The sequence below is a fragment of the Aotus nancymaae genome, unplaced genomic scaffold, assembly GCF_030222135.1.
Source record: "Aotus nancymaae isolate 86718 unplaced genomic scaffold, 86718_ANA_hifiasm-v0.15.2.pri h1tg000111l, whole genome shotgun sequence".
Taxonomy (NCBI): domain Eukaryota; kingdom Metazoa; phylum Chordata; class Mammalia; order Primates; family Aotidae; genus Aotus; species Aotus nancymaae.
The window spans coordinates 602361-629248 of record NW_026988526.1 but is presented as its reverse complement, the minus strand read 5'-3'; the positions used below and the strand labels follow the sequence as shown (position 1 = coordinate 629248).

Below are 26888 nucleotides of genomic sequence, written 5' to 3'. Positions count from 1 at the left end.
ATTTCTTGAAAAAACAAATGTCCCCTGTGACTCGAGAGAGAGCTCAGCCACCAACCAAGAAGCAGAGAAAGGAGGAGGCTAGCGGGAATGGGTGTCATCTTGGAGAAGAAGCTGGGGTATCAGCCTCCTGCCCTGCTGACCACCTCCTCATTATCGAGGGTAGGGAGCGCTCTCAGTGTGGCGGTCTCACCCAGGTGGTCCAGGATTCCAGCCTGGGAGAGCCAGGGAGCCAAATCCCACAGCATCTGTCTGTTCTGCAGCTGGGCAGGAAGTCAGGGCTGGTCCCAAAGCGTCATCCGCACACCGGAGTGCGTGGCACGGCCCTCCCCATGTCCAGCACCCTGGCCGTTCACTGAACGATGTCTTCGTGTGTGTGTGTGTGTGTGTGTGTGTGTGTGTGTGTGTGTGTGTTTGAGACAGAGTCTTGCTCTGTTGTCCAGGCTGGAGTGCAGTAGCATGGTCTCAGCTCACTGCAACCTCCGCCTCCTGGGTTCCAGCAATTCTCCTGCCTCGGCCTCCTAAGGGGACTACAGGTGCACGCCACCACACCCGGCTAATTTATTTTTGTATGTTTAGTAGAGACGGGGTTTCAGTATGTTGGCCAGGCTGGTCTCGAACTCCTGACCTCATGATCCGCCCACCTCGGCCTCCCAAAGTGCTGGGATGACAGGCGTGAGCCACGGCGCCCGGCAATTTTTTTTTTTGAGACTGAGTCTCGCTCTGTCGCCCAGGCTGGAGTGCAGTAGCATGGTCTCAGCTCACTGCAACCTCCGCCTCTGGGTTCAAGCGATTCTCCCGCCTCAGTCTCCTGAGTAGTTGGGACCACAGGTGCACGCCACCACACCCGGCTAATTTGTTTTCGTATTTTTAGTAGTGACGAGGTTTCACTATGTTGGCCAGGCCGGTCTCAAACTCCTGACCTCATGATCCGCCCACCTCAGCCTCCCAAAGTGCTGGGGTGACAGGCATGAGCCACCGCGCCCGGCCTAATGGTGTCTTCTTCTTCCCGTTGGGTGGCCTGGGCTGCTTTCTCCATCCCAGAGTCCCGACGTCAGCAAGGAAGTGCTCCATCTTTAGCTGACTCGTGACCTCTCTGAGGTCGACACGTGCCAGAGCTCATGTTATTAAGGCATATTTAGAAGCAGTGATTTTCACTTACAGACTTAGTCCACAAGTTACAAGCACTCTGATGTACTCATCAACGCAGATATGGAAAGGGGGCCAGTCTCGTTTTGAATGACATGATGTAGCTGAACATATGCAAAATTGCCTTTGACTTTCTTCTTCATTTTTTTTTATTATTATTGTACTTTAAGTTCTGGGGTACATGTGTAGAACATGCAGGTTTGTTACTTGAGTATACCTGTGCCATGGTGGTTTGCTGCACCCATCAACCCATCAGCTAGGTTTTGAGCCCCGCATGCATTAGGCATTTCTCTTAATGCTCTCCCTTCCCTTGTCCCCCACCCCTCCCAACAGGCCCCGATGTGTGATGTCCCCCTCCCTGTGTCCCTGTGTTCTCATTGTTCAACCCCCACTTATGAGTGAGAACATGCGGTGTTTGGTTTTCTCTTCCTGTATCAGTTTGCTGAGAATGACGGTTTCCAGCTTCATCCATGTCCCTGCAAAGGAAATGAACTCATCCTTTTTCATGACTGCATAGTATTCCATGGTGTTGGTGTGCCTCGTTTTCTTTATCCAGTCTATCATGGATGGGCATTTGGGTTGGTTCCAAGTCTTTGCTATTGTGCATAGAACTACAGTAAATGTATGTGTTGATATGTTTAGTTTATATGGTCAGAACACAACGTGAGAGCTACCCTCTTGACAAAGTGTTATGTGTGTCATATGGTGTTGTTAACTCTAGACACACCTGCTGTGTTGCATACAGCTGTACACCAGGCTGCAAAAGTGATTCGTGTCATCTACTGAAGCGTGATGCTCATGAAACAACACCTCCCAACCTCCCCATATCCCTGTCCTTCATTTCCTCATAAGCATCATTCTAGTCTCTGCTTCTGTGAATTTGAGTGTTTTAGATTCTGCATGTCAGGGAAATCATCCAGGATTTGTCCATCTGTGCTTGGTGTGTTTCACATAACATTGTCCAGATCCATCCATGTTGTAGCAAATGACAGAATTCCCTTCTTTTTAAAGGCTGCATACTATTCCATTGTGTGTATGTACCGCGTTTTCTTTGTTTGTTTGAGATGGAGTCTTGCTCTGTCACCCACGGTGGAGTGCGATGGCGTGATCTCGGCTCACTGCAACCTCTGCCTCCCGGGTTCAAGTGATTCTCATGCCTGAGCCCTCCTTTGTAGCTGAGATTACAGGTGCCCGTCAGCACGCCCGGCTCATTTTTGTACCTCTTAGAAGCTAGGGTGTTTTGCCATGTTGGCTAGGGTGGTCTTGAACTCCTGACTGCAAGTGATCACCTGCCTCGGCCTCCCAAAGTGCTGGGATTACAGGCATGAGCCACAGTGCCTGGCCGCACTGGATTTTCTTAGAAAACAACCAAGATATAGAATAAACACTTGGGTTTATTGCAGCGCTATTTAGAATAAACGCTTGGTTAATTGCAGCGCTATTTAGAATAATCTAGATTATCCAAGATATAGAATAATCTAGGTTATTCTAAATAGCGCTGCAATTAATGTGGTGGTGCAGATGCCCGTCATATGCCGATTTCTCGTTTGGATAAATACCTAGAAGCGTGCTTCCTGCATCACAGAGTAGTTCTCCTTTTAATTTTTGGAGGAGCCGCCATACTGTGTACCGTGGTCACCCATTTCTGCAGGAAACAGGGGCAGAGGAACCCGAGTTCCGCTTCCTCCGCCTCCCACCTGTGCAGAAAGAGACCCACAGGGGCTTTGCGCCTCCTTTCCTTGCAAGGGGAGAAAGTAATAGTAGAACCAGCATCGGGCTGCTTTTCATTCTGACTTCTTCCATTTTCATTCTTTGCTTCTTTCTGTGCAGTGTCTGCTGGTGCCTCTTTCTCATCTCTGAGAGGTAACCCCCCTTTCCATCCTTTGGAGACTTTCTGTCTGTTTTCTTTTGAAAGCAAGTAAATAAAACCCACACACGCAGAGAATAGGAACACAGGCATCAAAACCCAGGCTGCGAGGGAATGACCCCACCCAGAGAATGAACAAACGGATCAAAACTCTGGCCGCAAGCACCTGACCCCAGCTTGATCCGGCGTAAGCAGGAGAGCCTTTGCTTTTATGTTTAATCTGCCCTGAGCTTACTGATCACTTTCTTCTCAGAGGCCAGAACACAGAGCCCAAGCTTTCCAGGATGCCGGCTTCTTACCACTGGGGTCTCGTCTTCCTGCAGAGAAGCGTGACTCTCCTACGCAACCTTCTTCTCTCTTCCCTCTGCCTTGCTTTCCCTCTAATACTAACAGACTCTTTTTTTCTTTTTGTGTGGACTATCCCAAGCCAGGGTTCTCATTGGCCTGGCTTGAGTCCCTTGCCTGACTCCAGGCTTGGCTTGGGCCTGCACAGGGATTTCCAGACACCAACGCTCCCAGAACCCATGGGTATAGGGGGTTTGTGCAGGCAGCCGCTCTCTAATCAAGCAGATATGGAGGGGTGGTTCATTAAGTGGGCAGAACAGTGGTTCTCCACAAGCGGGGTGTTCCCACCAGGGAGCCTACAGGCCACCTGCACAAGGGTGGTACCATTTTACATGTCCCATCCATAACATCGATGGGTCCCTATGCTGCCAGATGCTGCGTTACAGCAACTGAAAAGCAAAATGGCATGAAATGCCTGGGAAAATGTGCAAGTCTTTACGTATGTTATGCTTTGGCTCTGTCCACATCCAAATCTCTGTCTTATGTTATTTTATTTTTGGAGACGGAGTCTCGCTCTGTCACCCAGGCTGGAGTGCAGTGGCACAATCTCGGCTCCCTGCAGCCTCCCTGGGTTCCAGTGATTCTCCTACCTCAGTCTCCCAGGTAGCTGGGATTACAGGTGCCTGCCACCACACCTGGCTAATTTTTGTATTTTTAGTAGAGTTGGTGTTTTGCCCTATTGGCCAGGCTGGTCTTGAACTCCTGATCTCAGGTGATCCACCAGCCTGGGTCTCCCAAAGTGTTGGGATTGCAGGTGTGAGCCACCGTGCCAGGGTCCATCTCATCTTGTATTCCCACGTGTTGTGGAAGGGACCACTGTGAGGTAATTGAATCATGGGGGCACGTCTCTCCCATGCTGTTCTCGTGATAATAAGGAAGTCTCACAAGATCTGATGGTTAGTATCTGGGGGACTTTTCCTGCAGACACACCGTTCTCTTGCTAGCCGCCATGTGAGATGTGCCTTTCCCCTTCCGTCTTCCGCCATGATTGTGACGCTTCCCCAGCCACACGGAACTGTAAGTCCAGTGAAACTTTCCTTTTATAAATTGCCCCATCTCAGGTGTGTCTTTATCCCCAGCATGAAAACAGACTCCTACAACGTCCCTACAAACAGGAATGAAAAAAGGGAGGAGACCCTGGTAGTCAGCTCATAGTTTACTTAGATTTACTGTGAGAAGCAGCTACAGGGAGGGTTTACAAAGGCAGTGAGAAGGAGTTGGGTTATTTTCAGGAGACTAAGCTTGACAGCAGCTTCAGAGTGCCTTGTGGGAGGGGAGGATAGAAACAAGAAAATCAGGTGGGTGGAAAATACACTTATGTGCAGACACATGGTGCCAGCTTGCAATGTGGAAACAGAAGAGAAAAACCGCCCTCAGCAATATTTGAGCACCTGTTAAATCCTGGATGGCCTATTACATTTTTACAGATGCTGTTCCTAAGAGTCAGGGGAAGATGGTACAATTTTTTTTATTTTCAGACGGAGTCTTTCTCTGTCACCCAGGCCGGAGTGCAGTGGTGCAATCTCAGCTCACTGCAACCTCCGCCTCTCGGGTTTAACCGATTCTCCTGCCTCAGCCACCACAGTAGCTGGGATTACAGGTGCACCACTATGCCCGGCTAATTTTTGTACCTTTAGTACAGATGGGTTTCACGATGTTGGTCAAGCTGGTCTTGAACTCCTGACCTCGTGATCTGCCTGTCTCAGCCTCCCAAAGTGCTGAGATTACATGCATGAGTCACTGTGCCTGGCCAAGATGGTACCTTAACAACTTAGACGCATCTCAAATGCACTTCTGCTGCTGTGCGCCCAGATGCCGTGGGGTGAAATGCCTGGTTTTGCCTTTAGAGGTGGAAATATTATCAGAAAATACATGTATTTGACTTGAATTTTAGAGAGTGAGTGGAAATTCATCAGGTCTTCAAGGAGGCAAAGACCTTTCCTGGATGAAATCCCTCCTTGGTGTTCACCTAAAACTTACTAATTTCTTACAGAACAAGGATACCAAGGGAGGTGGGAGCCACGGAACCAGGGAACTGTGTGTATGAGTCAGGATGCTGCAGAGAAATAGTACCAATAAGATGCATGTATTGATACAAAGCACATTTGTTTTATTTATTTTTTTTATTGCATTTTAGGTTTTGGGGTACATGTGAAGAACATGTAGGATTGTTGCATAGGTACACACGTGGCAGTGTGATTTGCTGCCTTTCTCCCCTTCACCTATATCTGGCATTTCTCCCCATGCTATCTCTCCCCAACTCCCCACCCCTCGCTGTCCCTCCCCTCTTTCCCCTGCAACAGACCTCTGTGTGATGCTCCCCTCCCCGTGTCCATTATTTTAAGGAATTTTGCTCACATGATAATGGAGGCTGGCAAGTCCCAAGATGCATGGGGTAGACCAGCCAGCTAGGGACCGAGGGAGGAGCTGATGTAATGGAGTCTGAAGTCCATCTGTTGGCAGAATCGCTTCCTACTCAGGGAACATCAGTCTTCTGTTCCATTCAAACCGTCAACTGATTAGACCAGGCCCACCCACCATATGAAAGACAAATTACTCAGAGTCTACGGATTTAGATTTTTTTTGGGTGGGGGCAGGCAAAGCTTCACTCTTGCTGCCCAGGCTGGAGTGCAGTGGTGCGATCTCAGCTCACTGCAACCTCTGCCTCCCGAGTTGGAGCAATTCTCCTGCCTCAGCCTCCCAAGTAGCTGGGATGACAGGAACAAGCCTCACTCTTCACAACCTCATTATACAGCCTCACGTCTGAGTAGCACCGTTCAGATTTGAGTGACACTTATCTTCCTATCTCCAGCTAATTAGGTATCATCATCTCCAGCTTAAGACCCGTCTAGTCGGGGCACATTTTCTAGCCCCTGCGGCTCAAGTGTCTAAACAGCAATTGTAGATTTCCCTAAATCAGAGTTTCTCTCCTGTGCAGCAATCAATTCGTAGCCTTGGAGATGCACTCTCTCCTTCATTTCACAAAAAAAGAAAAACTTGTTTGAAGCAAGATTAAAACTGAATTTCCTATTAGCAGTAATTTTATATCATTACTTGCCCTGCTTCTCTGCCCTCAGTGAATGGAAGATAATGATATGAAATCTCCTGGAAATAAAAATGAGAGTGATTCTCAGAGCTGAATAATAGTACTTGTGTGAGAGAATATATAACGGAAGCTTGAAGCGTACATCGGTCCTGAATCTGGGATGACCCCGTCCTGACGTCCTTAACTCAAACACACCTTCCACGATCGTGTGTTCACATAAGTTCACATTCACAGGTTTGTTTTTTCCACAGAGCATTATGTGTGAAGCACAATCTCAGGTACGAACGCGACTGAAACACAGTCCCTGCCTACGAGAATAGAACCTCCTGTGCCCTTGGAGAATGGGAAAACTGTAATTACGGTGTTACAGAGCACAGATGATGGAAGTTAAAGTCACTCTGGAAAGAAGGCTGTAGAATATCACGAGTGACTGTATGAAACTTAGGAGCCGGGGGTCACCCCAGGTTGGAGATGATGTTTGAGTCATCCCCTGAACATTTACACGATTCCTGCCACGTCCAAGCGTGCCGACGGATGCCAGAGAGGCTGCGTGGCACCAAAGGAACAAGGTCTGTTTTCTCGTAGAGCTGATATTTGCATGGACAAAGAAAACAAGACACAGCTACAGATCAACACAGTAAAGAAAAGAAAACAGACAGTAGCTGGGCTGAGGAAGTCTCTCTAAGTGCCTGACACTTGCGTCGACGTGAATATTAACAAGAAGCCAGCCATGACAAGGTGTAGGCACAGCTCCTTCCAGGCCAGGGAATAGTAATGGCAAGGAGTGCTCACACGTGATGAGCTGGGATTCTACAAGGTGGACGTGTGAGATACTGTGCCTGCTGCTCCATGGGCAGTGGGGAGACCAGCAGAACGTGATGGGCGGACAGGCAGGGGTCATGCCCCGAAGGCCACGTGGGCTCTGCTACCCTGAATCAAGTTCTTGCGGGGCTCAGGACGTGAGCGTATCATCACGGAGAAGACGTTTGCTTTTCTGGTTTTACGTAGAAATAGCGGTAAAAAGTTACCTTAAGGAGAGTTTGATTCTGCTGGTCTCGGTTTGAATTATGTCTACTTACTTGATAGTAACTCAACTGCAAACAAAATGTTACCGATTGTATTCACGATAGATACGGAGATGTTAGAAACTCACTAGCTTTGGTTGCACTCACCTACACGCCAAAATGACGTTTGGTGGACTTTTGCATCGTGACGGTTCTCTGAAGATACCACTCAATATCTCGAAACGGAAGACAGATTCTGTGACCTGAGAAACTGTGGCAGAACCTCCTCTATTTCATAGGAACAAGATTTTTTCCCAGCCCGACTGCATTACTACAAGAGATCATTGCAAAGTCAAACAACATGGCAACTTGCCCAAGGCTGTTTCAAAATATAGACATTATTATGTTTTTTAAGTTTTGTTTTTTTTTAGATGGAGTCTTGCTCTGTTGCCCAGGCTGGAGTGCAGTGGTGTGATCTTCGCTCACTGCAACCTCCTCCTCTCAGGTTTAAGCGATTCTGCTGCCTCAGCTTCCTGAGTAGCTGGGATTAAAGGTGCGTACCACTTTGCCCTGCTACTTTTTGTATTTTTAGTAGAGACGGGGTTCCACCATGTTGGTCAGGCTGGACTCAAACTCCTGACCTTGTGATCCGCCCACCTCGGCCTCCCAAAGTGCTGGGATTACAGGCACGAGCCACCACGCCCGGCTAATTTTTGTATTTTTAGTAGAGACTGGGTTTCACCATGTTGGTCAGGCTGGTCTTGAACCCTGACTTGGTGATCCACCCACCTCAGCCTCCAAAAATGCTGGGATTACAGGCTCAAGCCACCACGCCCAGCTACTTTGTATATTTTTAGTAGAAACGCAGTTTCACCCTGTTGGTCAGGCTGGACTTGAACTCCTGACTTTGTGATCCACCCCGCTGCAGTCTTTTTGTAAAACGGTGCTTACCGCAGAGTACGTTCTGAATACGCATTAGACGACAATGACAAGGAGATTTCCCGAGTTTTTGATTGATCACATTCCTGGCCAGATCAGATGGATATTCAAGTCCTCAGCGCGCCATTTGCAGTCTTGCAACTCCTGCTTTGGCTATCTGGAAGAAATCTTATCAGATATTCTCACTAAAACTCAATGGGTGAAAATCCCAGGATCTTGCTTGTTGCCTAAGACGAAGACTCTGGGCAAATACCTGGCAGGGTGGCTTGAGGCTGTATTGGGGTGGGGTACTGCTAGGTGGTCGGTCATGCCCCAGAGAGAGGTAGCTGGGTGCAAAACATAAATGCTGTTTGCAATGCACTCTCGTGGCTTCTCTGCCCACGTGTGGATATCCACGTGTTTGGCAGAATCTGTTTTCTTAGAATCCCAGCTGACACAGAGCAACTCATGCTCGCATGCCGTCACCCAGCCAGTGGTTCATTTGGACAATTAACAACCTCAGTTCAAGAGCACTGTGAAAATATCACTGCACACACTACATAGCTTTTGACAGTCCCTTCCTGGCATATTTCTCCAGCGTAATGTCGGCTCATCGACTTTCTTATGAGCTACCCCCACCCTTGAGCATTATGGGGGCCATTGAGTCCGTCCGTGTTCTGTTCTTCCCTCCCTTTCAGCAATGTGACCATCACCTTTCCAAGAACCTTCTTCTTTGCTTCTCCTGACAAATGCATCATCCTTCTGAGCAACAAAGGAGAGATGGGCGAAGTTAATAATGTAGTTACTGAGCACCATTCAACGTAGTGAACGATGACTGTTGGAAATAGACTCTCGGTGCCACAAAGAAAAATCAGCACTGAGACAAAGGGTCTTTCAGCAGCACGATTTTACTTCCTGGACTGCACGAAGGGTGCCCTCACTAGCTATCATGCCACAAGAGTACAAAGAACAAAGGAAATACACACAGATTTATTCCTTATGTGTGTCGGGTCGTCCTTCCTGCTGTGTCTGATCTCCGTGGGCTGGAGCCAGACCTCACCATCTAAACTAAAACCCGACTGGCTGACAACTTAAAACTTTTCTAAACAGGTGAAAGCCATGGAGAGCTGGGACATGCCTGTGAGCACATCCAGCACTGATATCTCAGTGAAAGTACAAGGACGTAGAATGTACTACATGCCTGTGAGCACGGCGTGTCTAACAGCTACATAGGATGGGGCTTCACAAAGAGTTATTAGCACAATTGCCCTTTAACAAGAAAGGAAACTTTAAAAGGAACTTTTCTACTTCCTGCAGTGAGCAATAAACTGAGAGCGTTTCATGGTGTGTCCATAAAAATCCCAACCGTAGACATTATTGTTTTTTAAAGCATACTTTGTTACTAAACAATACTAACAATTATCTGAACGTTTCGCATGTCAAAACCTTATTCCTGATTGTTGCTGGCTGCAGACTGATCAGCGTGTTGGTTGCTGAGGGTGGAAGTGGCTTTGGCAATTCCTTGAAATAGACAACAATGAAGTTGCTGACATCAATTGACTCTTTGTATCTTGAAAGATTTTTCTGTATCAATTAACGCTGTTTGATAGGATTTTACCCAGAATAGAATTTGATAGAATTTCAGAATTTGAGTCAGTCCTGTCAAAATCTGCTGGTGCTTTATCAACTATTTTATAGAATATTCTGAATCTCTTATTGTCATTTCAACAGACTTCATATCGCCTTTCTCTGCTGGGTCTGGGCAGAGTCATTTGAAAACCTCCTTGTTAGAGACAGAATGCTTGTTCCTAGGTTCCGCAAGGAAAAAAATAGCATTCAGACAAAAAATTTTCTTAGCAAGGCAATTTTGCTTTCTTATACATATAAATACAATTTTACTTTATATATATATAAATACGGCCAGGTGTGGTGACGCACGCCTGTAATCCCAGCACTTTGGGAGGCCAAGGTGGGCGGATCACCTGAGGTCAGGAATTCGAGACCAGCCTGGCCAACGTGGAGAAACCCCATCTCTATTTATAAAAATTAAAAATTAAAAAAATATATATATATAAAAATACAACTCCACCACCTGTGCTATCCAACAGGCATAAACATGAAGTTTCATAAATATATATATTGCATTGTTTGTATAATTACTTGTATAATGCAATATATATATTTATGAAAGGCATATATTACATTATTTGTGCAAATATATTATACAAATAATGCAATATATATTTGTATATTTTATAATGCAACAAATATTTATAAATATGTATAAATATATAATGCAATATATAAATAAATGTTAATATATACAATGCAATATCATAAATAAATATATAATGTATTATGTAAATATATATTGCATTATAGAAATATATATATTTTTTCTTCATTAAAGGGCAATTGAAGAGACAAAGAGAATGTGTCTCTCTTAGCAGGTGTCATCCTCAAGTAGAACTCATGCTCCTTTGTGCAGAGATTCCAGTTATTCAGATAACTGTAATGCTTTGAGGAAAGCCACCCCAACGTGTAAAACACAGATCACTCTTCTGGGGGCGTGGCAGATGTTGGGGTCTCCTGTAACACCACCTAAAGCTGTTGGGGTACTTCGCAACACCCCCGAGGAAAGGAGCAGTGATGGAACTCCTGTTGTGTTAGTTACCTCGGGCCGCCAGAGCAAAATGCTACAGGCTGGGCAGCTGAAACAGCAGACACTGACTCCCCCACAGTCCTGGAGGCTGGGGGTCTGAGATCCAGTGTGGGCAGGGCTGGCTCCTCCTGAGGCCTCTCTCCTGGGCTTGGAGACACCGTCTTCTCCCTGTGTCCTCACAGGGTCCTCCCTCTGTGCGTGTCTGTGTACTCACCTCCTCTTCTTATAAGCACCCCAGTCGTCTTGGATTAGGGTCAGCCTAGTGACTTTCTTTTACCTTAATCACCTCTTTCAAACACGGTGACATTCTGAGGTCCCGGGTGTTAGGGCTTTAACATAGGGATTTGGAAGAAGGACAGAAATCAGCCTATCGCAGCTGTGGGTTCTAACACCCCAGTGACTTGTGCTAAGATAGGCTTTCCTTGCGTTTCTCCAACCAGATGCTCTGGCTGGTCTTTTATCTCCGCCCCCGCCAACGGTATTTTATTTGCTTTTTGCATAACCCTTTTGTCAGAAAACATAGTTTTATCGTTCAACACCATGGTAAAGTTGTAGGGCATGGAGGTTATTACGAAAGAAAGATCTCGCTCTCTCCTGTACTTCCCTCTCCTCCCCTCCAATCTGTTCTCCTCTCCTTCCTTCTCTTCCCCTCTCCCTCATCCCTTTCCTAATAATTCAGATTTTCATTAAGCTATGGCTGATGCCTGGTCCCTTCTGGCAGGCAAGGAAAGGAGCCATCCTGTGGACAGGCATAATTGGATGACGGGGGGATGGGTGCAGCAAACCACCATGACACGTGTGTACCTGTGTAACACACCTGCACGTTCTGCACACGCACCCAGAACTGAAAGTGTAATCATAGAATAAAATAACGCATGTGTGGGGCGTTCCCTGTGTCACCTTTTGGATTTTCCCACAGAGCTTTGTCAAACTGCTCTGTGCTCTGAGATGCACAGGCCAGTACAGAGAGGCATGAAGTTGGCTACATTCATTCTTCAATTCGCTTTTATGGGAGGGGTATCTTGAGTCTAGTGCTGTGATCATGAGGCCAACTGATCAGGGTGACCGGGAAGGCTTGTGGCCTTACAATAAAGTGATGCTCACGGGTACCACACAGGCCACCACTGCAGCTTTCCTGGCTTTGTTTATTCTTAAGTTGATCGCGATGGCTTCTTTTCTTTTTTGTTTTTTTTCAGATGGAGTTTTGCTCTTGTCGCCCAGAGTGGAGTGCGGTGACGCGATCTTGGCTCACCGCAACCTCTGCCTCCCGGGTTTAAGCGATTCTACTGCCTCAGCCTCCTGAGTAGCTGGGATTACAGGGACACGCCGTCACACCTGGCTAATTGATATTTTTAGGAGAGGCGGGGTTTCTCCATGTTTGTCAGGCTGGTCTCGAACTCCCGACCTCAGGTGATCCACCTGCCTTGGAGTCCCAAAGTGCTGGGATTACACGTGTGAGCCACCGCGCCCGGCCAGTGATGGCTTCTTTCTGTGTCGGCCTCCCTTGTGGCTTCTCATTTCTGTGGTTGGAGTACTGTGAGCCTAACAGACAGAGAGCATATCTGCGGTCACTCTTTCCTCGTTTGCTTCAATCGAGTCCCACGCGTCTTTCAAATGCATTCAGAGAGGCGCTTCTCCAGTGAAGGAGTCGGTCCCGTGTCGCAGCTTTCGTGCTTGGAAACTTGACAGAACGGCTGAGCACGCTGCTACGGCATCGCTCGTGCAGGAAAAGTGTTGTCAGGCAGCAAGAGTGAAACTTCATCTCCAAAAAGAAAAAAGAAAGAGAGCTAAGAGAAACTGAAATTCAGCTCGGCGTGCTGGCTCATGCCTGCAATCCCAGCACTTTGGGAGGCCAAGGGGGATGGGGGTGGATCACCTGAGGCCAGGTGTTCGAGACCAGCCTGGCCAATATGGCAAAACCCCGTCTCTACTAAAAATACAAAAAATTATCCAGATGTGGTGGCGGGTGCCTGTAATCTCAGCTACTTGTGAGGCTGAGGCAGAAGAATCGCTTGAACCCAGAAGGTGGAGGTTGCTGTGAGCCGAGATTGTGCCACTGCACTCCAGCCTGGTGACAAGGGTGAAACTCTGCCTCAGAAAATATAGAAAGAAAGAAAGGGAGGAGAGGAATGGAGAGGGGAGGGGTGGGGAAGGGAGAGGAGGTGAGGGAAGAAGAGAGGAGAGGGAAAAAAAGAAAAGGAAAGAAAGAGAGGGGGAGGGAGAGGGGAGGAAGGAAGAGAAGAAAAGAAAAAGAGAAAGAAAGAAAGTGAAATCTAAGAGTTTCTTTCCCCCATGTTACTTTGACTGTGCTAAGTAGTTTACCTTGAGGGCAGATAGAGCACAGATTGCTTCGGGCATATTCCAAAATGCTACTTTCTCCCTAGGAACTTACTTTTCCTCAATAGCACACCTCCGGATATTTCTTGGATCTCTACCCAGGGAAGCTGGCGGAGCTCCTAGAGGTAAAATTTGTGAAAGGGCAGGGTCCCTTCTAAGATGGGCCCCCAGGACTTCGTTCGTTCCTTCCTTCCCTCCTTCCCTCCTTCCCTCCTTCCTTCCTTCCCTCCTTCCTCCCTTCCTCCCTTGCTCCCTTCCTCCCTCCCTCCCTCCCTCCCTCCCTTCCTTCCTATTAGGTTTTGGGGTACATGTGCAGATCATGCAGGATCGTTAAATGGGTATACACGTACCGTGGTCGTTTACTGCCTCCATCCCCCTGTCACCTGCATTAGGGATTTCTCCTAATGTTAGCCCTCCCCAATCCCCCAACCCCCTGCTCTCCCTCCCCAATCCCCCCACCCCCTGCTCTCCTTCCCCAATGTCCCACCCTGTGCTGTCCCCACAAGTCCCCATCCCTTGCTCTCCCTCCCCTAGCCTCCCACCCCCTGCTCTTCCTCCCCTAGCCCCCAACCCTGCTGTCCCCCAAGTACTCCACCCCCTGCTATCCCTCCCCTAGCGCCCCCACCCCACAACAGACCGCAGTGTGTGATGCTCCCCTCCCTGTGTCCCTGTGTTCTCACTGTTCAGCACCCACTTATGAGTGAGAACATGCAGTGTTTGGTTTTCTGTTCTTGCGTCAGTTTGCTGAGAATGATGGCTTCCAGTTTCATTCATGTCCCTACAAAGGACATGAATTCATCCATTTTTATGGCTGCATAGTATTCCATGGTGTCTATGTGCCGTGTTTTCCTTGTCCAGTCTATTGTGGATGGGCCTTTGGGTTGGTTCCAAGTCTTTGCTATCGTGAGCAGCGCCGCAATGAACATCTGATGGTTTCCAGCTTCATCCATGTCCCTTAGACTTGTCCACGGTCAGATTGCAGCTGTTCAGTAATGACCCTGCCAATGTGTCCATCACAGCCGGCTCCAGCAGGAACTCCCAGTCCAGCAGAATGCCATGCACCACCTGTCTGTCTGTCTGTCTAGTCTTCAGGCAGCATTTTGTCCTGTGGTTTCTATTTTCTGATGGATCAGAGAGTTGTTGATTTTCAGTGCGTTCCGCTTTGTGGCTGTTGTGAGGATGGGAGCCAGTGTGCAGACTCTCTACACATCAGTGAAGCGGCTGTATTGTCTGGGGTTTATCTCCTGGTGTTCACCGGGCACCAGGAAAACTTAGGGCAAATGCACACAAGACACTGCACGTGCTGGCTCACGCCTGTCATCCCAGCACTTTGGGAGGCTGACGTAGGCGGATCTCCAGAGGTCGGGAGTTTGAGACCAGCCTGACCAACATAGAGAAATGCCGTCTCTACTAAAACTACAAAATTAGCCGGATGTGGTGGTGGGCGCCTGTAATCCCAGCTACGTAGCAGGCTCAGGCAGGAGACTCGCTTGAACCCAGGAGGCGGAGGTCATGGTGAGCTGAGATCACACCACTGTACTCCAGCCTGGACAACAAGAGCTGAACTCCATCTAAAAAAGGACTTAACTCAAATAGCCAAATACCATGTGTTCCCCAATAACTTACAGAAAAATAAAATTAAAAATCAAAAAGGACACCAAAGGAAAAATAAAATTAAAAACCAGAAGGACAGCCAGAGCTGACAAATTTTGAAAAATCATAGAGAAAGTATATTTACTATTTATTAAGTGGAAGAGGGTCATCATAAAGGTCTTCATCCTCATCGCCTTCACTTTGGGTATCCTGAAGAGGAGGATGAAGAGGAGGGCTTGGTCTTGCTGTCTCAGGGGTGGCAGAGGTGGAAGAAAATTCCCATAGAATTGGACCCATGCAGTTCAAACCCATGTTGGTCAAGCGTCAACTGCACCATAGATGGGGTGGTTTACATAATGGAAATTTATGTCCCGATAGTACTGGAGGCAGAAATCCTTCCACCCAGGTGCCAGCATGGTTGGGTTCTGAAGAGTCTCCTCTTCTTGGTTTATGGATGGCCTCACATGGCAGAGAGAGAGAAAGAGGGAGCACCAGGGAGCGAGCATGTATGTCCTGGTGTTTCCTCTTAAAAGGGCACTAATCCTATTGTAAGGGCCTCACCCTCATGACCTGATCTAAACATCATCATCTCCCAAAGGCTCCATCTCCAAATACCCTCCCATGTGGCATTAGAGTTTCAACCCACAAATCTCGAGGTGACACCGTTCATTCCATAGTAGGGGCTCTCACACGCAGACAGGGACACCTGTTCACCTCCCATCTTGGGCTGACGTTGAGTTGTGAATGCCTCTGGGCATTTAAATATTGCATGAAACCTTCCGTGTCCTGTCTGCAGTTGAGCAAGTGTCTGTAAACGTAAGCTGCTGGGCTAAATCGGATTGTCATCGCCCGTCGAGCTGTCTGGCAGGAGTGCTATAATCTGTCCAAACATTTATTTATATCAATGCTTCCATCCCCTCGGCATGAAGACATACTTAGGCTGTGTCAATTGATGGCCACACCGTAAGCCCAGGGATGGCAGCGGACACGTCCTGGCTGGCGTCTTGGACTTACCCTCTTCATCTTGAGACCTGGATTCTGCACCTGTTCCTCACTGAGACGATCTCACAGGACGATCCAGGAAGCTGCCTTGCAGGGACTGTGTGTGACTGTGTAGGTAGGGGTTGCCACGTCCACCCGCATCGTTGACTTTCAGGAGTACACTCGAAAAGCATGCAAACTCACGGTAAGCATGGGCTCATGTTTCTGAGCACAGCAGTTACGGGAAAACTCTTCTGCGTGGGGTTAAAGTCAAGCAAATACAAGCAAGACTGACTCGCAGATACAAAATCCTGTTTGTTTTTGTGAACTTGCTTAAAAGTATAAGTTCTGAGATATACGTGCAGAACGTGCAGGTTTGTTACACAGGTATACACGCGCCATGGTGGTTTGCTGCATCCGTTACACCATCATCTATATTAGGTATTTCTCCTAATGCTGTCCCTCCCCTAGCAACCCCCATCCCCCAGCAGGCCCTGGTGTGTGATGCTCCCCTCCCTGTGTCCATGTGTTCTCATTGTTCAACACCCACTTATGAGTGAGAACATGCAGTGTTTGGTTTTCTGTTCTTGTGTCAGTTTGCTGAGAATGATGGTTTCCAGCTTCATCCATGTCCCTGCAAAGGACACGAACTCATCCTTTTTGATGGCTGCATAGTATTCCTTGGTGTTGGTGTGCCACATTTTCCTTGTCCAGTCTATCACTGATGGGCATTTGGGTTGGTTCCAAGACTTTGCTATTGTGAACAGTGCCGCAGACAACATATATGTGCTTGTGTCTTTGGAGTAGAATAATTTATAATCCTTTGGGTATATATCCAGTCATGGGATTGCTGGGTCAAATGACATTTCTAGTTCTAGATCCTTGAGGAAACGTTTCTTTTAGGTTTGGGGGTACGTGCAGGTTTGTGGTAGATAAATCCGTGTCACCAGGGTTTGTTGTACAGATGATTTCATCACCCAGGTGTTAAGCCCAGGACCCGATACTTATCTTCATTGCTCCTCTCCCTCCTCACACCCTCTCTTCCGCTCCCCTCCCTGCCCCTTCTTTTTTCTTTACCTTTTTCCCTGCCTATGCTTTGCTCTGAAGAGCAGTCTATTTGCAGTGCAAATACGTGGAAAGATATTCTAAAACAGACGGCAGTTGGCGCCTCACATGAAGGAAATCCAGAACCCTGAGAGGCCCCAGGGGGACTTTGCTCCAGGCAGGATGAGGCGTCCTGCGTCTGTTCATGACACAGCCGTGCCCACGGCAGGCAGCCCGTTTCTCCAGGGAAGTGCCAGTTTGCCGTGTTCATCTGTCACGGAGCACAGCTCTGCTCACTCTGAACTTGACGAGAACTTTGCTTCCTGGCTGATGGGTTGGCGGAAGGTCTTTGTGCTAGAGGTCAAAGACTCAGTCAACGATACCGTCATTTCTCCATGAAAATATTGCTCAATTTTCAGCAGTCCCCTGGATTACTTACGGAACGATTAGTAATTAATTAGTAAATTACTTAATTAGTAAATAAAATTAGTAAATTAATTAGTAACTAATTAGTAATTAGTTCTAAATTAGTAAAATTAAGAACCAAAAAGGACACCAAACCGAGTTTTGGAAACTCATAAAGAAAAGAGGATATATTTACTACTTATTGAGTGGAAGTAGATGGTCAGTGTTAGTTGCGTCCAATACCACTGAATATTAAACCCATTTAGTAAAGAGAACTTCCAAACAGGCTTCACGTGGGCAACATGGCTCTTTATTCACCCGGTTGCAGGTGGGCTGAGGCCGAAAAGGGTGTCAGCGAAGCGTGCTGGCATAGGAGTTGGTTTTATAGGTTTGCGGAGGGGGCAGTGGTGTTACATAGTAAGATTAGTTACAATGGTGGGGTTAGGGGCAAACCGTATACGTTACCATAAGTCTTGTTACAATGGTGGGTGGGGTAAGGCGTAAGACCAGTTAAGCTGGTAGGGTGGGTCACAGGGATATTCAGAGAGCAAGAACACTTAAGATGGCAGGGTGGGGTGAGGAGTATTCACATTATCATAACAACAGTTAAGATGGCAGGCTGGGGAGAGAGGCTTAATGTCCGGGTAAGCTTCCCTGGGCGATTAGGGATAATGGAGAATGCAGGGGTCAGGGGGTGGGGGCAATCAGCTGAGGCAGGCAGGACTTCAGACTTTCTGGGTCCATCCAGGATTGCACATGCAGGCCTGAGTGTCATAAAGGTCGTCATCCTCCTTGTCTTGACTCAGGTACCCTGAAGAGGAGAATGAACACGAGGTGTTGGTCTTGCTGTCTCTGAACGTCCGTGTCCCTGGCTGGTTGTTCTTGTCTTGTTTCTGTACATTTCTGTACCTACCTCCCAGTGGAGGCTCTTTCAGAAATGAGTCATCAGGAAATTTCTTGTGGGCCCCAGAATCTTTACCCTAGAACAGAGTTATGTGTCAGAAACCATTTTGCTCGGCCGGGCGTGGTGGCTCACGCCTGTAATCCAAGCACTTTGGAGGCCAAGACGGGTGGATCACCTGAGGTCGGGGAGTTCAAGACCAGCCTGACCAACATGGTGAAACCTCGTGTTAAAAAAAAAAGGAAGAAACCGTTTTGCTCACAGTTTCAGCAAAGGTGGAGGGTCTGGGAGTGCACGTCCCAGTCACAAAATGCAGTTGACATTTGAACCGTAATATCCGAGGGAAGTGGAATAAACGTGCCACACACTGAATTCCAAATTAAGAGTTCTTTGAGACGGCTAATGCTCAAAGGTCTCTCAAAGGAAGGGGCTTGATTTCCAGAGGGAGTCAAGGAATGCGCCACACTCTGAGAATGAATTATGAGTCCTTTATTAAGCCGGAGACCAAGAGTGTCTAATGTCCCAAATTCTCTCGGCCCCAAAGAAAAAGTCAGGTGGTCTTTTATGCACTAGTTTTAATAGGAAGGGGGGAACCTAGCTGACAGAAAGTTCTCACAAAGGCAGAGTAAGCAAAAAGTTAAAAAGAAAAACTGATACACAAGAAATAAAACAGTGCCAGGTGTGAGGAGTGCAGCTTGCATGGAAGACATACAACTTACAGATAAGGGGGCTCCGGGCGCTCACTGCAGCTGCGTTTCCAGGCTCTGCCGATTCCACTTCGCCCACACTTCGCCCAGCCTCTTATCAACAAAGGCATTCCTGGGTGCCCAGAGTCAGCCTGACCTTGCTTTACCCTACAGTTACATACTTAGTGGGGAGAAGGTTACTAGAATGCAGAAGCCAAGATGGCATCTGTCAGGCTCAGAAAGGCTAACAAGCCTGAACAGCTTTTAGTCAGGAAAAGGAGAGTTCCTTTCAGCTGGCAAAAAGCAGGGTGTCACAATACCTTGATTTAGATAGGGGAGTGGAGCCTAGGTGCAGCGGTATTTTACAGAAGCAGAGCAGGCAAGTGAGCTAGTAACCTGGGGGGAGGAGGTTCCCAGGATGCTTGGTTGCTAAGGGTGTTTCCAAACAGTCACCAAGGGTGTTCAAAGGGAGTTAGGCCCAGTAGCAGGTGCGCTGGCAGAGCAGGACGCAGTTACATTGGTTACACGGTGGGGTGAGCACAGCGTCAGCGTGGCCCGGTTATGCCCCCAAAGGGGCTGAGGTAGGGAGGGGGAAGCTCGGTTGGAATCCACAGCTAAGATGGAGTCAGTGGTGCTAGCCCAGGGTAGGTTATTACAGAACAACATGGGGGTTGGGTACCGACTTCCATGTAGTTGAAAATATATGTATAACTTCTCATGCCCCCAGACCTTCACTGCTAGTAGTCGGCTGTTGACCAGAGGCTTCATCCATAACATGAACAGTCGATTCATACATATTTTGTATCTTACATGGATTGTTTTGTTTTGAGCTGGAGTTTTGCTCTTGTCACCCAGGCTGGAGTGAATGGTGTGATCTCAGCTCACTGCAACCTCCACCTCCTGGGTTCAAGCAATTCTCCTGGCTCAGCCTTCCAAGTAGCTGGGATTACAGGTGTTTACCACCCTGCCCAGCTCACTTTTGTGTTTTTAGTAGAGACGAGGTTTCACCATGTTAGCCAGGCTGGTCTTGAACTCCTGACCTCAGGTGGTCTGCCCACCTCGGCCTCCCAAAGTGCTGGGATTATAGGCATGAGCCGCCACGCCTAATCCTTTTTGCTGGTTTTAAAGAAGCAAACTCCCATGTGACAAGGAGCTGAGGCTGTCTCATTAAGCAGAGACCTACCATTATCTGACAGCCAAAATGAAAATTAGACTAGGCTGAGTATGGTGGCTCATGCCTGTAATCCCAGCACTTTGGGAAGCCAAGGTGGGTGGATCACCTGAGGTCAGGAGTTCGAGACCAGCCTGACCAACATGGTGAAACCCCGTCTGTACTAAAAATACTAAAATTAGCTGGGCGTGGTGGTAGGCACCTATAATCCCAGTTTATCAGAGGCTGAGGCAAGAGAATCTCTTGAATATGTGAGGCGGGGGTCGCAGTGAGCCAAGATTGTGCCACTGCACTCCAGCCTGGGCAACAGAGTGAGACTCTGCCTCAAAAAAAAAAAAAAAAAAAAAAATAGAGAAAGTGAGACTCAATTCCACAACCACAAAAGTTGCATTTCGCCTCCAAATTCAACATGTGTGGAGGAGTATCCTAAGCTGAAGCTGTCATCCCAGGGCTCATGTCCTCAGGACCTCCTGAGGGCTCTGTCATCAGCCATGGTCACTCATATATGGCTCAGAATAAATCTCTTAAAATATTTTACAGAGTTTGATGCTTTTCGTCAACAATCATAAGTTGTTATATGTACAGTTTTGGTGCCGGAAAAGAAGTAGCCCTCGAGTATAAATTCCCTCAGCAAGGCAGTTTACTTCTGTAGGAGGATGCAGTTTACAGATGGAATAATGACCGGGGCGCACCTGGACCGGGGAGGGGGAGGGGTTCCTGTTCCTGATAGAGTTCGCCTCTGCTGCTGCATGGTGCCCCTGTTGGGTATGGTAGACTGCACAGTCTAAGCTGCTTCTGGTTGGCTGTTTTAGAAAGACCAGGGGTATGATGAGCCAGAGTGGCGGGGTGGGTAGTTTTGTGGGAAGGACAGTCACAGGCAGGTCACAGGAGGTGACCAGGGGTGATTCAGGTCAAAGCAGGCCACCGGGGTAGGTGACCAGCATGAGTCAGAACAGAACAGACCTGAACTACTGATCAGAACTGGTGAAAAAAGGCTGTTTGCTGAAACCACAAGGAAGTTGACTTTAAAATGGAAAATTAAATACTGAGAGAGCCGAACAGACTGACATATCGATTCTACGAAGAGAAACTTGGGGTTCACTGCATCTAACATAAGTCAATACGTGGAAGTTACACGTTGGTTTGGCCTCAAAAGGGATATCTCGAAGCTGCGCCGGGGGGTACGGTTGCTTACTGGAACCAGTTGGGTTCAAACACTTTCGGATTTGCAATTGGTTTTCCAGGTGTAGTTTTGTCTAAAGACTTGCGGTCATCAGAAAAAGTACGTTGGGTGTGGACCAGAGCAGAGCCTCCTTCAAGACCCTCAGGAAGAAATGCCGGACAGGGAACAGGGGTCAGAGCTCAGTCCCTAGCTGTCCTGCATCTGAGGTCTCCCTGCCAGAGGACTCCATAGGATAGAGAGACCTGAGTTTCTGCAAACTAACTCAGGGACAGCTGCTATGACATTATCTTCAGTTTCTTGAGGAACCAAACTCGTCTGACTCTAACTTCCTTGGCTTTTTTTTTAATTTTTTCCCCCTGAGATGGAGTCTCACCCTGTCACCCAGGCTGGAGTGCAGTGCTGCGATCTCCGCTCACCGCAACCTCCACCTCCCAGGTTCCAGCAATCCTCCTGCCTCAGCCTCCCGAGTAGCTGGGATTACAGGCGCCCTCCAGCACGCCCGGCTACTTTTTGTATTTTTAGTAGAGATGGGGTTTCACCATGTTGGCCAGGCTGGTCTGAAACTCCTGACTTCGTGATCCGCCCACCTCAGCCTCCCAGTGCTGGGATGACAGGCGGTGCCCGGTCCCCTGGCTTTTGTTTTAACCTGCTGTTATCTTCTTGTATAGCAAGTTGCCCATTGACTTCTCCCAGCCTGGAATTTCCCTCCTGGAAAGAGCTCCAGATTTCCCTAATTTCCATGCTGGGTGTGGGGTGGGTGGAGTTTCCTGGTAAGCCCCTACCATGGGTCCCTGCCCCGTGTCAGTTCCTCAGGCTTTCTCTTTAGCACCTTTAGCAGACAGATACAATCACACCTTACAGGGCTTGGAGCATGGGCGGTGGTGGTGGGGATTCTGTTGCAGTGGGGTTTTTCCCAGTTTTTCCATTTCGGGCTCAGGAGAGTTACTCTTCAAGCATTGAAAGTTGGAGAGAGGAGCAAACGGATTGTTAGAAATTATTATTATTATTTTTTTTGACGGAGGTTTGTGTAAGGTCTGTTCTCGCCGAGTTTAAACTGAAGAAACTGAGGTCAGCACAAGAAGATCTGATGCGAAGGAATTTATTCAGGCTCCCGGACGAGGTTCTGCGGTCCGACAGGAGGGCTGGAGAAGTCGCATGGAGTCCTCTCAGACAGGGGGTTTTTTAGGGAGTGAAACAGCTCGATTGGTTGTGGGAGACTGCTATTGGGTAAGTTACAAGCCTTTACCTAGGACTTGGCTTGTTGTTGGTTGGAATTACTCGGCTGCTATTGGCTGTTAAGACTCGGCTGCTATTGGCTGTTAAGACTTGGCTGCTATTGGTTATTAAGACTCGGCTGCTATTGGTTGTTAAGACGCTAGGGTTACCACACCTTGTTTGCATACTGGGCTCTTTTAAGGGAAGGTCAGGCTGTGTGAGCATGGGAGAAGGGAAAAAGCCTGAGCATGTCTGAGCTTGTTTGAGCTCGTCCGGGCTTGTCCGAGCTTTTGAAAAGAAGGTGGGGGGTCTGCGTCCATGCTCCTGGCGAGGCAACCAGCCTTACAGTTTGCTCTTGTCAGCTAGGTTGGCGTGCAGTGACACAATCTTGGCTCATTGCAACCTGCGCTTCCCAGATTCAAGAGATTCTCCTGCCTCAGCCTCCGGAGTAGCTAGGATTACAGGTGCCCACCACCACACCTGGCTAATATTGGTATTTTTAGTCCACCATGTTGGCCAGGCTGGTCTCGAACTCCTGACCTAAGGTGATCCACCCGTCTCGGCCTCCCAAAGTGCTGGGATTACAGGCGTGAGCTACCACAAGCAGCTAGAAATTAAATTTTAACTGGTTTCCAGTGTACCCAAAGACCAGACAGGTAGACCCTTCTTAACTTCTTTTTGATGTTCCCAATGTATAAACAATTAAGTGCATTAAATCCAAGCTAATTAGAAACCTATGCCGCTAGGCCGGGCATGGTGGCTCACACCTGTAATCCCAGCACTTTGGGAGGCCGAGGTGGGTGGGTCATGAGTTCAGGAGGTGGAGAACATACTTGCTAACAAGGTAAAACCCCATCTCTACTAAAAAAAAAAAAAAAAAAAAAAAAATTAGCCTGGCATGGTGGTGGATGCCTCTAGTCCCGGCTACTCAGGAGGCTGAAGCAGGAGGATCGCTGGAACCCGGGAGGCGGACGTTGCCGTGAACCGGGATCGCACCACTGCCCTCCAGCCTGGGTGACTGAGTGACACTGCATGTCAAAAACAAAAACAAAAAAACAAAGTAAACAACAACAAGAAGAAAAAGCAAACAGAAACGTGTGCTGCTCGTCCGAGCTAGGCTGAGGTTCGCTGTAGCCCAGTCCTGTGGGTGGATGATGGAAATGCATTCCCCGGAGGACCATTTCCTTCCTTGGAGACAGAATTGCTCTTTAAAGCTTTTTTCACAAGTGTCGTTTCCACAGCAACGCAAAGATTGACTTGTCGCCAAGAGCCCGTCTCGGGCCCTCTAAAGCTGGGCTTGCGACTTCTCCTCTGCAAGCACTTTGGGGCACCTGCCCTTTGCCTCGGGGGTAGGTCAAGGGCGCTTTCATTTAATTTTCCTTCCTAGAATAGACCTGGGAGTCAGAAAACAATTTTAATCATCAGTGTTGTACAGTTTTGACAACAGTACCTCCAGGGTTTATCCTGAAGCTGGTTTCCGAGGGCAGCCGCGTATCCCACGAGATTTCTGCTAACTTGAGATGTCTCTCCTAGTCACGTATCCAAAGTGCTCCTCGGGCAGAGGCGGGCCATCAGAGGAACGGAATGCAAAGAAAGCCTTCACTCACTGAATGTTATCACAGCTCGCGGGGATCTCTCTCTCTCTTTCTCTCTCTGTATGCCTGTCTGTGTCTCTCTCCCTCTGTGTCCCTCTGTCTCTCTCTGTCTCAGCCTCTCTGTCTATCTCTGTCATTCTATTCTTCTCTATCTCTGTCACTTTCTCTGTCTCCTGTTTGCTTTCTCTCCCTCTGTGTCTGCCTGACCCCCTCTCTCTCCCTCTCCCTCCCTCCCTCTCTCTCTCTCTCTCTCTCTCTTTTTGAGATAGAGTCTTGCTCCTCTTGCTCAGGCTGGAGTGCAGTGGCGTGATCCTGCCTCACTGCAACCTCCACCTCCGGGGTTCCAGCGATGCTCCCGCCTCAGCCTCCCAAGGAGCTAGGATTATCGGTGCCCGCCACCACGCCCGGCGAATGTTTGTAGTTTTAGTAGAGACAGGGTCTCATAATGTTGGCCAGGCTGGTCTTGAACTCCTGACCTCAGGTGATCCACCCGGCTCGGCTTCCCAAAGTATTTGGGTTACAGGTGTCAGCCACTGACCCCAGCCTCTCTCTTACCCTGTCTTTCTCTATCTTCATCTCTCTCTTTCTTTGTGTGTGTGTGTGTCTCTCTCTCTGGCGCACTCTGTCTCTTTCAGTCTCTGTTTCTGTGCTTCTATTTCTGTGTCACAATCTCCGTCTCTGTGTCTGTCTCATTCTCCCCTATGTATTTCTCTCTCTTCCATTCTTTCCCTGTCAGTTTCCCTCTTTTGTTCTTTGTGTCTCCCTCTGTCTCTTCCCGTCTCTCTCTTTCATGCACGCACACACACAGACACACACAAATTCTCCCTCTCTCACACACAACACACACACATGCACACACAGACACACAGATTCTCCCTCTCTGACACAACACACACACATGTACACACAGACACACAGATTCTCCCTCTCACACACACACACGCACACACAGATTCTCCCTCACACAATACACACACATGCACACACACACAGATTTTCCCTCTCTCACACATAACACACACACATGCACACACACAGATTCTCCCTCACACACAACACACACATGCACACACACAAACACATACAGATTCTCCCTCTTTCTCACACACAACACACACGCACACACAGACACATAGATTCTCCTTCTCTCACATGCAACACCCACATGCATACACACAAACACAGATTCTCCCTCTCACACACACGCACACACAGACACAGATTCTCCCTCTCACACAACACACACACTTGTACACACACACACACAGATTCTCCCTCTCACACACACAACACACATGCACACATAGACACACATTCTCCTCACACAACACACACATGCACACAAACAGATTCTCCCTCTCACACACAACACACACACATGCACACACAGACACAGATTCTCCCTCTCACACACACAACACATACACATGCACACACACAGACACAGATTCTTCCTCTCACACACACACATGCACACACACACAGACATACACAGATTCTCCCTCTCCCTCACAGACACAACACACACACAGAATAATGTCACTCCATCCTCTTTCACCGTAGGTCTTAGCGGCAGGTGGATATCTGCCTCATACAAACAAAATAGGATTTCAGGTCTCCAGAGAGGAGCTCCATACCTACGTAGTGACGAGGAGATACTGACATTTCACCTTCCTTTTTAAATTGAGAATAGAAACGAGAGAGGCAGGGAGTGAAACCCATCTGCCCTACTTCTTAATTCCGGCAGTTCCTGCAGCCCTGTTCCTTCCCTGTGGAATGCAGAGAGCGCAGAGGCCGTCATGACCTTCCTCCCTGCCCAGGAGTTTGCCTGGGGTGGCTCCAAGAACGGGGCTTCCTGTGTACCAGGACAGAAAGTGTACCAGGACGGCTCTTGCTGCCCTCAAGTGCGGGAAGAAGTGTCCACTGGCTGCCTGGATCACAGAGGTTCTGGCTTCCTAGTGTAATCGGATTCTCAGCTTGGGCTCCGGGCTCAGGTCCTTGGCTTCCCTTGCTCGAAGAATCCAGCAGAGAGCCTTGCACCCCACGCAGAGAGCCTTGCCCCCCACACAGAGAGCCTTGCCCCCACTCAGAGAGCCTTGCTCCCACACAAAGAGCCTTACCCACACGGTGAGTGTTCCAGCTGCCAACAACAGTTCACGGACCAAGAGTGAGCAGTGATGAGGTTTATCAACCAAGCGAAAGTCAAAGCTTCCAGGTTATGGAAGGGGACGCGAGGGGGTCGCCACTGATAGTCAGAGCTGCTGGGCTTATGTCCCCAAGCAATTCTGAGTTGCTGAGTGTTTGCCCCTAGTCTCATGTGGGGAGGAGGCTTGTGACCACGAGTCACCTACTGAGTGTTTGCCCCTAGTCCTGTGTGGAGAAGGGGCTTGTAACCATGAATACCTATTGAGTTTTTGCCCCTAGTCCTGTGTGTGGAGGGAGCTTGTGACCACGAGTCACCTACTGAGTGTTTGCCCCTAGTCCCGTGTGCGGAGGGGGCTTGTGACCACGAGTCAGCTACTGAGTGTTTGCCCCTAGTCCCGTGTGTGGAGGGGGCTTGTGACCACGAGTCACCTACTGAGTGTTTGCCCCTAGTCCCGTGTGTGGAGGGGGCTTGTGACCACGAGTCAGCTACTGAGTGTTTGCCCCTAGTCCCGTGTGTGGAGGGGGCTTGTGACCACGAGTCAGCTACTGAGTGTTTGCCCCTAGTCCTGTGTGTGGAGGTGGCTTGTGACCACGAGTCAGCTACTCAGTGTTTGCCCCTAGTCCTGTGTGCGGAGGGGGCTTGT

General features: G+C 48.5%; 1 protein-coding gene across 2 annotated transcripts in view; it reads left to right on the top strand.

The window, feature by feature from the left end:
• The window catches only part of DHRSX (dehydrogenase/reductase X-linked), a 219145-nt gene that overhangs the window by 114528 nt on the left and 77729 nt on the right, over window positions 1–26888 (top strand). Inside the window, exon 1 of one of the 2 annotated variants that reach the window (XM_064370951.1) lies at window positions 16027–16104. The exons of the other annotated variant lie outside the window; for it this stretch is intronic. Coding sequence (XP_064227021.1) covers window positions 16092–16104 — 13 coding nt within the window. The 5' untranslated portion in view covers window positions 16027–16091. Of the gene's footprint in view, window positions 1–16026; window positions 16105–26888 lie in introns of those variants that run through there. 2 annotated transcript variants of the gene reach the window in all.